At 39.6% G+C, this 13,386-nt stretch overlaps 1 protein-coding gene across 1 annotated transcript; it reads left to right on the top strand.

Annotated features, from left to right (window-relative positions):
• The first annotated feature begins 3,871 nt into the window (after nt 1-3,871).
• LOC100555013 (perilipin-3) lies at nt 3,872-11,813 on the top strand. Its single transcript, XM_003220845.4, has 7 exons — nt 3,872-4,032; nt 6,351-6,546; nt 7,771-7,853; nt 8,460-8,712; nt 9,248-9,444; nt 10,227-10,349; nt 10,937-11,813. The coding sequence occupies exons 1-7, from the start codon at nt 3,928-3,930 to the stop codon at nt 11,297-11,299; spliced, it is 1,320 nt and encodes a 439-aa protein (XP_003220893.2). The 5' UTR covers nt 3,872-3,927; the 3' UTR covers nt 11,300-11,813.
• The last annotated feature ends 1,573 nt before the right edge of the window (nt 11,814-13,386 follow it).

Here is a 13,386-nt window from a genome sequence, read left to right as displayed (position 1 = left end):
GGCACACAAAAACAACAATTTAGAGTACTCTGCCAAAGTGTTTGTATGTCTCACCAAACTACAAATCCTAGGATTCCATTGGATACAGACAAGTCAGTTAAAGTGGGATTTTACTGCTATAATTGTGTAGTGTAAATGGAGACCTGGAACATACTATTTTCATGTCATGAGAACAGGATACTACATTTTCTTTTGGCAGGGTACTGGTGTCTTTAAGCCACAGCAAGTGTAACTCAACAAGTAGAATTGTCCTAACATTGTATCAGCATATTAACTTCACTGTTGATATACTGCCTGTCCTAAAAGGGTTAACGACAGAAAAGTGATATCCCCTCCAAATGGGAGAAAATAGGATTTGACTCCATTCCCCACATCTTCTCATTTTATTTAAATTATTTATTTGTTGTTGTGTGTCTGCAAGTTGTTTCTGACTTACAGCAATCCTGAAGAAACTCATCACAGGATTTTCAGTGAGTTGTAATAGAGTGAAGTATCCTGAAAACACATGTTTTGGATTAATTATCTCCTGGATCATCCTCTGGTGTTTTTTAATGAAGCATCTGCCAAAATGGTGTGTTGTGTGCCTTCAGGTCTTGGTGACTCTATCACAAGCGGGGGGGGGGGGGGGGGGACAAGGGAAGGTTTGCCATGGCCTTCTTCTGAGATTGAGACTGAGTGACTCCTCCAAAGCCACACGATGGGTTTCCATGGCTGAACATGGACTTGAATCAGTGTCTCCAGAATTGTGGTCCAGTACTTAAACCACTATAAACTTGCTTCTATAGCCAAACTGGAAGCAACACTAAACACTATACTGGCTCTCTACACACACATCTTGTGACAAGGTCACCATAACAACTTGAAAGCCCACAAGAACAGGAGTATCGGCAACTATGTCTTTAATGGCATTCTATTGTGCTTTAAATCTAAACCAAAGATTTGCAGCTAAGTGGGCCAATAAAAATACCTTAAATACAGCTGAGGGGTTTCATATCTCCAGTCATTGTTTATCAGGATCATTATCTGACCCTCATTGACTCCATCTGTCTCTTGTCCCTAACTGATTGACGAACAAATGAGGCTCTATTCATTGGTTCTCCAAATGTCAATCTTGATCTCTTTGGCCTACCTCCATGACATCATCATTGTTAGTATATAAAGGTGAGAGTAGGCCTTGTCTTCAATTGTTTCTTGTGATTTATCACCTCCAGGTAAGTGGACTTGTAGATGTGCTGGTAGTGTGGTGTGTGTGATACACAGATTACTAATCATTTTGTATAATATTTGAAGAGTTTGCTTTTCTATTCCATCTTCTTACATGGCTTAATGTGGCTTTTGCTGTTTTGTTGCTAGTCTCTGTATGGGTACTGCTTATGAAAAAAAAGTCATTTTCTTTGACTACAGTTTTTGGAATGGGTCAGACTATGCTGGCTTGGAGGCTCTGGAAGTTGTAGTCCAGATTTCTAAATGTATGTAGAGAGCAACAGACTTTACATAGCTCTTTGTTTTCCTTTTTTTTATCTTGAGCAATAAACAAGAACAGGACTGAAGCTATCCTAGTCTTCTATCTGTTCAGCAGAAACATCAATAGGTATTAAGGAAGAATAAGTAAAAATGTGACCTCGTAATAAACACATGCCTGCTACAAACATTTTTTAGCTCACCGTTATTTGTAGCTTGACACTGTACTCTCTTATATTCAAAAAGTAAGGCTGCTGAGATCCATTGAACTTCTCTGCCTATTAGGCTTCATGCTGACTGAGGTTTGGTATATTCTTTTTTTAAAAAAAATATTTTATTTGACACAATCTAATATACAATCAGAAAATATACATTCAAAAATAATGAAACGTGTCTAGATCTGTATTCAAATGGCAACTTGTGCAGAATAAGTATAACATACTTTACCATTCACTCAAATTCAAGACATTTTCAAAGCAAAATCCATGCAAACTATTCCTAACTAGAATTATTGGTTACTATGTTTTAGGAAAAACTGTTTCTATCTGGCAATAGTGCCACCGGCTAATTCTCTCCCCCCCCCCCCCCCCCCCCATTTCATATGCAAAAATCCTAATGTAATTTTTTAAAGAGACTCCTTGCAAGGCAGGGAATATATCTTCATGCTCAAGAAAATTTCAGAATATGTCTAAACACATAATGATATCACATTAATAAAAAAATAACCCCATAAGAATGGGAACAGGCAATAAAATATGTTCTTGTGATTTGAGCTTCCTGACTGTTTTATATACACAAGTGTGGATAACTATAAAAAACCCAATTTGCATAAATTGAAAGATGTTTTAAATCATAATCAAATGTTTCATTAACATTATTCCAACATATTTAACCTTTCCAGGAATCACCTATTTCTAATTTTGTAATATTCCAGCTTGTCCAAATAGCATTACGTATTTCTTTTTATTTTTTTCCTTTCCCTCTTCTTTTTTCCCCCTTCCCTTCCTTGACAACCACATATACAGTAGAGTCTCACTTATCCAATGTTCTGGATTATCCAATGCATTTTTGTAGCCAATGTTTTCAATGCATTGTGATATTTTGGTGCTAAATTCGTAAATAAAGTAATTACTACATAGTATTAATGTGTAATGAATTTTTCTGTCAAATTTGTTGTATAACATGATGTTTTGGTGCTTAATTTGTAAAATCATAACCTATTTTGATGTTTAATAGGCTTTTCCTTAATCCCTCCTTATTATCCAACATATTCGCTTATCCAACATTCTGCCGGCCCGTTTATGTTGGATAAGTGAGACTCTACTGTAATACCTTTTCTGAACACAAACTTAACGTTCACATCTCAAAGAGTTCTCAAATCTAAATTTTCATCACATTGTTTAACTTCCTTCTGAAGAAAGACATGATGAAGTACCCTTTGGAACTACAGTAGAGTCTCACTTATCCAACATAAACAGGCCGGCAGAATGTTGGATAAGCGAATATGTTGGATAATAAGGAGGGATTAAGGAAAAGCCTATTAAACATCAAATTAGGTTATGATTTTACAAATAAAGCACCAAAACATCATGTTATACAACTAATTTGACAGAAAAAGTAGTTCAATACGCAGTAATGCTATGTAGTAATTACTGTATTTACGAATTTAGCACCAAAATATCATGGTGTATTGAAAACATTGACTACAAAGATACGTTGGATAATCCAGAACGTTGGATAAGCGAGTTTCGGATAAGTGAGACTCTACTGTATTTGGTGCGATTTCCTTTTCTATAGTATATGTACTATGGCAGAACTCTTGAAGTTTGGTATGCTTTGAATAGCAATTTTAGTCTTACATGGACCTAGCCCTTTCCAACTAGTATTGTATATTTAATCTGCCCAGTAAGAAAAGTGGAGAGGGAAGCTTTAGAAAGCCTGAATGCAATGCAGAGAAAGACAGTGACATTGGAATAGCTATAAACACCAGCAGTATTAAATGCGCCCTATTCTCTTGCTTTAATATTGCAGTGATAGAGACAGCTGCATGTTACTGTTGCATGACAGCAGGTTTTAGCTGAGCCTATCACAAGATTGGCTTGGCATGATTTGTTGGGGAGTGGGGTACCTTTGCCTCCCGCTGAGGCTGAGAGAGAGTGACTTAGCGTCATCCAGTGGGTTTCCATGATCCAGTGGAGATTTGAATCCTAGCTTCCAGGGTCATTGTCCTATTTTCAAACTATGCTATGCTAATTCTACTGAGGCAACTCCTACTACCTATTACATGCTTTAGTAATCTTAGAGATAGTAAAAAGTCTTAATTGCAAAGCAGTGCTATTCAGTGAAGCTAGAGCCGCTAACATCTTGGACCTATACAGGCTTTGGCACTGCAGCTTATATGTGATGAACAAACTATTGCTGACTTTTTGTCTTCCAGCCCTGTCTTTTTGCTAGTTACAAAGCCAAATGGCTTCCAATGAGCAAGTGAATGTGTCCTCCCAGGATGAGGTTGAGAAAGTTGAACAGGAGGTGCAAGAAGCTGGACAGGAATTGAAGGAAGCTGGACAGGAGGTGAGTCAATGAGTATTGAAAGAAGGGTATGAACAGCACGCGATCTTACTTTAGTCAGCACGTTGAACTCTCTTATGCCTGAGCAAAGTTTAAGGGTCAAGGATTCAGCCACTAGTTTGGCTTGATGTGCTGACAGAAAGAAGCTTTTATCTACCTTTTAATGGTGACAACTGTTATTTGAGGGGTAATTTAACAAGAGTTCTCTAAAGGAGGTTGATATGCAAAAAAAATGGCTGGACTTTCCTTTGTGGTGATATGTTAGACTTTAGCAATTTGATGGAAAGATTTCGAGATGCCTTGCACATGCCTGCACAAACAATGGCTGGGTGTTCTGGGATTTATAGTACAAAACTGTTTTCCATGCTCTGTCATTGATAACCCATAGATGGAGGCCTGTGCTCCACAATCCCAGTCCACTTTAGATAAAAAGTAAAGAGTTTTCCCCTGACATTAAGTCTAGTCGTGTCTGACTCTGGGTGTTGGTGCTCATCTCCATTTCTAAGCCAAAAAGCCGGCATTGTCCGTAGACACCTCTTAGGTCATGTGGCCAGCATGACTGCATGGAGTGCCATTACCTTCCCACTGGAGCGGTTCCTATTGATATACTCACATTAGCATGTTTTGAAACTGCTAGGTTGGCGGAAGCTGGGGCTAACAGTGGGAGCTCACTCCGCTCCTTAGATTCGAACCACCAACCACTGAGTTCAGTACCTCAGTGGTTTAATCCACTGCGCCACGTGGGGCTCCTTAGTCCACTATAGGCCAAGCTAAAGATGCAGGTCTGAGTGTGGCTAGATTCAGCAAATCCAGAGCAAGTTACTTAAGGTCTTTCCCCTCTTGGCTAATCTGAGAGCTTTTTCTTCCCGTTTCTCTTTCTTACACAAGACATCTCCTAGTATTCAGTGCAGGCAATCTGGCTCCTGTAATAAAAATAAACTGATCCAAATTTTATAATTCTTCTAGTCCTGCTGTTCCTTCTGTGTTGCTACACTTTCACCTTCCTGCTGAAATGGAGAATGGCAAATAGTTCTCGGATCTTTCGTTGGTGGTGGTTAGGTAAACTCAATCTCCATAATTAATTAGACAGTTAAATAAAAAGACTCAAGGCCACTGATGTCCGTAAGTGGATAGAGGCGAAGAGTTGGACAAATGAAGGCTAATCCTGAAACAGAATGAAAAGCAAACTTAAAATGTTGTTTACTTGCGAAGGATGAAGATAGAGGCAGAAAAACTTTAAGTTTTTCCAGTTTCGAGGTGGGGTATCACTGCATGCACCCATGATAACGTAATCTCCATAAGGGCTGTATAATATCCTATATGGCAGATAAGAGGACCAAAGATACAAAGCGTAGCTTGCCTATAGTGACATGAGAGTCAATAGCAAAGGTAGCCATGTTGGGTCTCCTTGTGTAGAGAAAAGGCAGGGTATAAATAAAATTATTATTATAGGAATCCTTGGTCACCATCCCGACTCTTAACTGATCTCCTGCTCTGGAGGTTACTAGCAAGATAAAATATGTTGGAGCTTTGCTGAATAAACCAGACTGCTTGTTTGGGGTTTTTAATTTTCTTTGGAAGAAAGAAATTTTGATAAAGGGACTATTGGCACCCTACAGTAATTTTTACTTTAAGAACATAAAATGTGTTGTAGATTATTTGGTTTGGCATCAGATTATCAGATTTGGTCGGTAAAACAGTTTACCCAGAAAATAGATTGAAATACTTTTAAAACAATTTTTGTACAACTGGAATGACAAAATCCTATGTCAGTTTATGAGAACCAGGTAGTAAGTATTGCTATCATAATTTTTTAGGTTCCAGTAGGCAGCTACAACAGTGCTGTTGTGCACGATTGTTTGAATCTGCTCTCCTTTAACTGTTGGTACATCTTTAGGAGGAAATGTGGTTTGGGAACAATTTTGGATTTTGAGGGGAACACTGCAAACCTCCCAACCATTTCTGTTGTTGTGTGCCTTTGGGTCATTTCTGACTTAGATTCACCTAGGGGTTTCTATATCATGAAGTTTTCTTTGCAAGGTTTGTTTTGAGATGTTTTGTCTCTGCCTTCCTCTAATACTGAGAGAATGTGACTTGCCCAAGTCCCCAGTTGGTTTCCAACTTTCCATGCTGAGTGGGGATTTGAAACCCGGTTTTCTGAATCCTAATCAACACTCAAATTACACCATCTGGCTATGGCACTGAAAAAAAATATAAGGCAGGAGACCATGGTTTAGCAAGAGACTCTGAACTGTTACACTTCCCCATGTTAGAGTATGGACTCTTCTAACATACTATAACCAGTCCTTCTCTACTTTTAGAATGTCTTGAGAAGAGTGGCCAACATGCCTTTGGTCAGCTCCACATATGACATGGCTGCGACAGCCTACAGCTCTACCAAGGATAGCCACCCCTATGTGAAATCCATCTTGGATGTCGCTGAGAAAGGAGTGAAGACCATAACGGAGGTGGCAGTCAATACAGCTCAGCCTATCCTGAATAAGCTAGAACCCCAGAGTAAGTAAGCCAAATGTTTTCACTCAGCTTTACAGTTTTATGTGGTTACAGAGATGGAACATGCATGCTAGTCTTGCATGGGAATAAACAGTAGTCATAATGGTGTAGTTTGTGCTCTTCTCTGCTCCCCAAACAGATAGCGGTATGAGGCATTGGGACACTAATTTCTCACAAGTGCACAAACACCCAACCTTGAGGCTTGTGCTCCATTCCTGGATGCTTCAACCTTTTTGCTTCAGTTGTCCAGTCTGGTCCCTTTTTAGTAACCTCTGTGGCAAACATTGAAAGCACTGCTGTTTTTTCTTAGTTAATAATAAGACCGGATTATCACCTTCTTAGACTTTGTAATGTTGAGTGTATTTATTCTGAGCTTTAACAAGTTGAAATGTTTAAACTCTACTACTAAATTGAAACAGCCTTGAATCCTATAGGACCAGGATACAATCTACTAGCTGCTATAATGCAGCATAAATAAACTTGGAAACTAAGCCTTATCAAAACAAAGGTCTAGGGACCCAAGATCCCTGTTGGATCAGACCAAAGTCCTGTCTAGTCTAGTATCCTACAATGAAAAAGTCAATGCCTAGGGAAAGCCACAGGCAAGACACAATGGTTATAACTCTGACTCACTTTTCCAGATAAATAGTATTCAGATATATAGTGCTTCTGTACCCTTATTCTTTATTAAGAAATATACAAAAATTTGGGACAGTTAGTTTTATTACTATATTCCCCAGTGTCACAGGTGCTTTGAAGACTCTTGAGTTGTAGCTCAAATAAAATTTTCCAAGCTCTACAAATACATTGGATTTCTCATACTGACACTAGACAGTGGTTACTTCTTAGCACTTCAATCCCTTCCTACCTTACCTTATCCCATATTATCCCAGTTGACTCTCTGACACTTGTTTATGCACTTTATTAAAGCTTTTGATATTGTGTTTTATATGCCTGACCCCTTTCATCTCCAGTGGCTGATGCTGTATTATTACTCATTTGTTCTGATTTTATGTGTTTTATTGTATTTTTAAAATGTTTAAATTGTTTATTTTATTTGATTTATATTATTACTGTTTTTGTTTTGATATTCGTTGTAATTGCTTTATTCTGTTTTGTTTTGGGCATCGCCCCATGATAGCCGCCCCACATCCCTTCAGGGTGATGGTGGTGGGATTGAAAAATAAAGTATTATTATTATTAAAATACCATATCTGTGCTCCACAGTTGCAACAGCAAATGAGTATGCCTCTAGAGGTCTGGATACTCTGGAGGAGAAGCTACCAATTCTACATTTGACAGCAGATGAGGTATGTCGATCTAATCCGTAGTAAGATGCATAGTTTCCTCTTGGTTAGGGAGAAAAGGAGAGAGAATGTTTGGCTGAATATTTGAAGCACACACATTCCTTGTTATAATATCTGTGCTGATTACTCTTCTGTTTCTGGGCATACCGAATGGGTGGTGGAGATATGGCTTAGGTTATCTGAAGGGCTGCCTCCTCCCATGCAAGCCTGAGCTTTGAGGTCCTTGGGAAGCCTCTTCTTGGCCTTATCATCCTCGCCTGTCTAATAGAAACCCCTCAAAAGGCTTTCTTAGGGTTCATGTGCTGTAAAATTAAAGCTGTTTGATATTGCTTTAACTGTCCTGGGTCAACGCTACATCTGTTTGATGCTAATGTTTGGAAATTGTCTTGAGTCTCTGTTTAGGGGTAACGTGGATATAAATGATGGCTGGGTGAAGAGGAGCAGGGACAAGATAGCTGCTGTGTCCTTTGACCAGCCTTCCTAATCTAACCCAGGCACTAATGTCAACATGAAATGGAAAAGAGGGCTATCAGCATGACAGTATTTTTTAAAGACTTCATTGATGGTGAATCCTATAACTCCAAAGTTAATATCTCTGTTGCCTTGTAGATTGCGTCAAGTACAAAGGAGATGGTGTCCAATGCCAAAGAGGCTATTGCCAACAAGCTATCTGGGGTTGTAGACATGACCAAAGATGCTGTGCAGACTGGCATGGATGCAACCAGGTCTGCTATCAGCCACAGTGTGTCCACTGTGGTGGAATCCAGAGTGGGCCAGATCGCTGTGAGTGGGGCTGAAGCAATACTTGACAGTGCTGAAGAACTGATCGATGACTACCTTCCCATGACGGAAGAAGAATTGGGTATGTCGCCTAAACATCCAGAATCTTCTAGTCTTGCAGCTAAGTAACAGTTTCTAAAATAGCATGGGTATTCAAAGTATATGTTAAGGGTACATTCCTGCTATTACGAAGTATTGTACTTTGGAGTGACAAAACCTTGGGAAAATAATTCAGGTCTGTAGTTACCAGAATCCCTAATCCAACTTCAGTAGCCAGAATGCTTGGGGGATTCTTGGACTTTTCATGAAAAATAACATTTCTAAAATCTGAGAGTGAAAAGAAAGGACATGTATGCATCACTTTGTGTTCCCTTCTATGTCCCTTGACAGTGGCCTCCTCCTGGGCCCTGGAGAGGTTACATGTGTCCCAAACTTTGCCCATTGAAATAGAACAATCTATCTGGAAGAGTGCCCAAAGGCCCTTGATTTTTCAAACAACTGTCCTTTAGACAGTCAATAAGGAATGAAAGCTTCTTTTCTTGCAGATGTTATTGAGGATGCATGAGATATCAAGACTGGCCTGTGTTGACTTATAACATTCTGTGGTTCTCTCTTAGCTGAGCTTGCAAGAGCTGTAAGGAATGGTGATCTTGTGGCAATGCAGCACAATGAACGAGAAGAGTATCTAGTGCGCTTGGGCTCCCTCTCAGCCAAATTCCGCAACCGGGCCTACCGCCATTCTGTAGACAAGCTGAAAAAAACCAGGCAAAGGATCCAGAGCTCTCTGGCCCAGATTGAGCAAACTATCCGCCTGGTAAGAACTTTGCTTCCACCCTCCAAATACTTTGGAGGTTAAGATGGACCATTTCTCTATTTTTCAAATATAAGTTTTAGCCAGAGTTTAAAACATCTAAAATTGTTTTTGAACCACAGATCTTCTAGTCCTGCAGCTAATATGGTCAGGTTGGTTGAGAAATTCTAGGAGCCGTAGTCTAAAAGGGTAACTCCTTGAAACTTAAATCCTAAGCCCCTTAAAGCAAGAAAAAATGATAGTTTCATGACTTTTGATCAATATTTATTCTGAGCATGTTGTGTTTTCAACTGATATCCAACTTCTTACAGATATCATTGAACTGCTTTGAAAGGCTGAAAGCAAATAAAGCAAAGTAATTTGAGGGCTTTACAATCTTTGTTCCTTCTTGAAGGTCTTAAAAATAAAATAAAGTTTATTATTATTATTATAAAAATAAATTTGCGGTAGTAGATAATTTGTATGCAGGCTAAAGAATACTTTATTACATTTGTTGATTTTACAAGAAATATTTCCAGCTCTATAAAATTGTTAGCAACATTCCAGACCTGAACATTGGGAATTAGATGGAGGAAATTAAGTCACAATCACTGGCTAGCGGATTCTTTGAAGTGTTGTTAGAAAACATCTGTCCCTCCGGTAACTTGGAATCCCCGGAGAATCGAATGTTTGTGATCTCATTTATGTCACTGACCATTGAAAATGAGCTGGTGGCATATCAGGATGGAAGTGGAGTTCCACTAATGGCATGATTTTTGATCCTTGCCTTTGCTTTTACCTTTTAGCTTGAATATATGAAGAATGAAGCTGGACAGAAGCTCAATGAGCACCAGGAGAAGCTTCGCCAGATGGTGCTAGAATGGAGCAAGGGTACCTCAGATGATAAGGCTGAAGCATGCGTCTGCGTGGTAAGCCAAGAGTTTTTAATGGTCAATTTTCTGTCTTTGCAATTCTGATTATAACATAGATGGCTGAAAGTGACCATGGGGAGAACCAAATTGGGGGAAAACAAGAAGTCAGTATAGAGGGAACATGCTCCATTTAAAAGGTGAAATTGTCTTTCCAGGAAGCTCCCAAGAAAGGAGTTTCTCCCTTTCTTTTAGCTGGAGAGAAGGTTAGTGTTACAGGAAAAAAGAAGGATCAAGGGATGCAAGAACAGCTTTTAGGGATCATACGCTAGCTAGTTTTGTTGTACATGTTTTTGGACTACAATTCCCATAATCCTTCGCTACTGAATATGCTGCTTTGGCCCAGTAGTTGAGGAAAATGTAAAGAAGGGGGCTTTGTTTGCTGCATGAATGCAGAAGGAGAGGGATAGTTGGAGAAGAGCTATGGTTGCCAGGGCTAAGGAATAAGTCATTTTCACTTTCAACTGTTGTAATACTGAGCAACACAAGAGGGAAAGGTGCTACAGTCATGTTTTGTATTAATAGAAGTTAACAGGAGTACTTTGAGCTGCTCTTATTGATGCTGTGTAATGATCTGTGTGTTTTAGGAGGTAGACCTCCGTGCCATCTCAATGTTCCGGAGCATGATCCAGCAGCTGCAGACCACTTTCCAGACACTGACGTCTAGCATACAAGGATTTCCTTCCAGCTTGCAGGACAAGATGCATCAAATCCATGAAAACACCAAAGAACTCCAAGCTTCCTTATCAAACACTGGCTCCTTCCAGGAACTCTCCAACGTCGTCTTGGCCCAAAGCTATCAGACAGTGCAAAAAGCTCAAGAATATATGGAAGAGCTGCGGGAATACATCAGCCACCAAACACCCCTCTCCTGGCTTGTGGGACCTTTCACTCGGTCACCCAAGCCACCTTCTGAGGGAGACCAAGGAGTGAGGCAAGATCTGTTGTAGTAATATTGCTGTTGCTGCAGAGAGCAGGACTGTATTGAATTATGGTTATAACGGGAGACAAATTCACTTGATGTAAATTGTGGGTGGCAGACTGCCCAGACATCACTTCAAAATAGTAATCATCCCTCCTCCCAAACCCAACATATTTTAAAATTGCCAAATCCTGCTATGACCTGTTCATGTGGAAGTGATGGTAATGAATTATTTTGTCAATAACTAGTTATATTACTGGGAACACTTCATTACAGAGTGGTGGGTGGAAAGGGTGTTTGTGTGTGGAGAGAACCTGCCTGGGGAAACTCTAAATTGTAAGACTTTCCAAAACACACATTTTAAAATGGAGTCCTGATATGACCCAAAGTGTAGTACTATCCTGATGGAAGCGACTAGCCTTATCAAGAACTAGTGATACTATTTTGGGTTTATGGGCTGCTGGGAAGTGGCATAAGGACAGAATGTTTTTTTTCAGGGAAAGTGTTGAAAGTGTGTTCAAATAAAGACAGCTTCGTAAAGATTTAAGTCTTGGCTCTATTACTGGTTCTGATGGGGTGAAATTAAGTCTGCTTAGCAAACTGAAGTATCTGAGACGTTCCCTACTGTAGATTCCCCCATAAAAGATCACACTGCAAACCATTCCTGATCATTAAAGAATCCAGAAATCTCCGTTCTATTTTTATTTTGTGTCAAAAAGTGTTGCATAAGTAGATAAGTTTAAAAAGAATAAAATAAAGGGATCACAAGCTACTTAATAGATTTAGATAAAAAACAGGCAATAGCAACTACATTGTCTAGTTTTAAACCGTTCTTCCTCTGTGCATGAAGCAGGGCATTGTGGGCAAGCATACAGATGCCGAGTTGTTTGTTCTGCTCAGGAAGTTGCACAAGGTGGAGGATTCTTCTAGGTAGTGAAATTTAGTTAGGTTGTCTTTTGATCTGCCAACTCCGCTTCTGAGTCTGTTCAGGGAATTCCAAGTTGCCTAAGTTTTTTTTTTTATCTTCCTGTTAATTCTCAGTCAAATCTAAAATTTTGAGCAATCATTGATTTGTCTACCATTCTGAAACTAATTGTAATTACTCTGACCTTTTAAGAACTAGGTAGGGAAGAAGAGCATGCAAAGACGCAGCAGCAACAAACTTGGATAATGCATCTCTAGCTCTTCTGTAGCAGTTCCTGCAGCCAGCTAACACCTCCCAACAAAGGATTCCCTCAGGCAGGAAGCAGCCAGGCTTTGAAAATACAAGACTATTCAATGCTAATCAAGCTGACCAATGGCAACATTCACACATGCCTCAAACAGTCAGGAGTTCTTTCTCCCACCATGGACATTCCACAGATATGTAAACCCCACTTGACTAGTTTCCAACAGACCTCACAATTTCTGAGGATTCCTGCCTTAGATGTGGGCGAAATGTGAGAAGAGAATGCTCCTGGAACATGGAGATACAGCCTGGAAAACTTACAGCAACCCTATTCCTGGTTTTTTCTTGACATATTTGTTGAGAGGAGGGTGAGTTTACCATCCTCTGAAGCTGAAATGGTTTCCATATCTGAGCAGAGATCTGAACACTAGTCTCCAGAATCACAGTCCACACTCTAAGCACACATTAATCCCACTGAATTCAACTCCCAGACCATTAACTATAGGAATTACAGCCGTGTGTTAGTTTTTAATTTGGGATGTCAAAATTCAATGATGAAATGGCACTAAAGAGCTCTTCGTTAGGATAACTGACAGTATTAAGTTCAAACACACTTCTGCCAGTTCATGAAAGAGGCTTGGAAGAGAGTCATTGCTTATTCCAGCATTATCTACTTGTTAGGAGAAAAGAGAGCAAGCATCAAGGATGTGCTGATCAGACGTGAATTTGCATTCACAGCTGGTGTGGTATCTTCATTGTTCTAGCTTTTGGAAACTCTGCCCAAATACAAAATGGCCTTGCAGAAATCATTTGCTGCTGCTTGATGTTTTCCCAGGCCTCCACTTCTTCCTTTGCCTCCTTTTAGCTTATATTAATTTGTCATGCCTGCTGCACTTACTCAAATTACCTGGGGAAATACATGACTAGACAAGTATATATGGGTATTA

Source organism: Anolis carolinensis, chromosome 5, assembly GCF_035594765.1.
Source record: "Anolis carolinensis isolate JA03-04 chromosome 5, rAnoCar3.1.pri, whole genome shotgun sequence".
Lineage (NCBI taxonomy): Eukaryota > Metazoa > Chordata > Lepidosauria > Squamata > Dactyloidae > Anolis > Anolis carolinensis.
This window is presented reverse-complemented; position numbering and strand designations above follow the sequence as displayed.

What these genes read in the sequence shown, in the direction of transcription:
- LOC100555013 (XM_003220845.4), top strand. Translation starts at nt 3,928, where the DNA reads ATGGCTTCCAATGAGCAAGTGAATGTGTCCTCCCAGGATGAGGTTGAG. An exon ending in GAATAAGCTAGAACCCCAGA is followed by an intron (nt 6,547 to 7,770) that starts GTAAGTAAGCCA and finishes TGTGCTCCACAG; the next exon opens with TTGCAACAGCAAATGAGTAT. An exon ending in CTGAAGCATGCGTCTGCGTG is followed by an intron (nt 10,350 to 10,936) that starts GTAAGCCAAGAG and finishes TGTGTGTTTTAG; the next exon opens with GAGGTAGACCTCCGTGCCAT.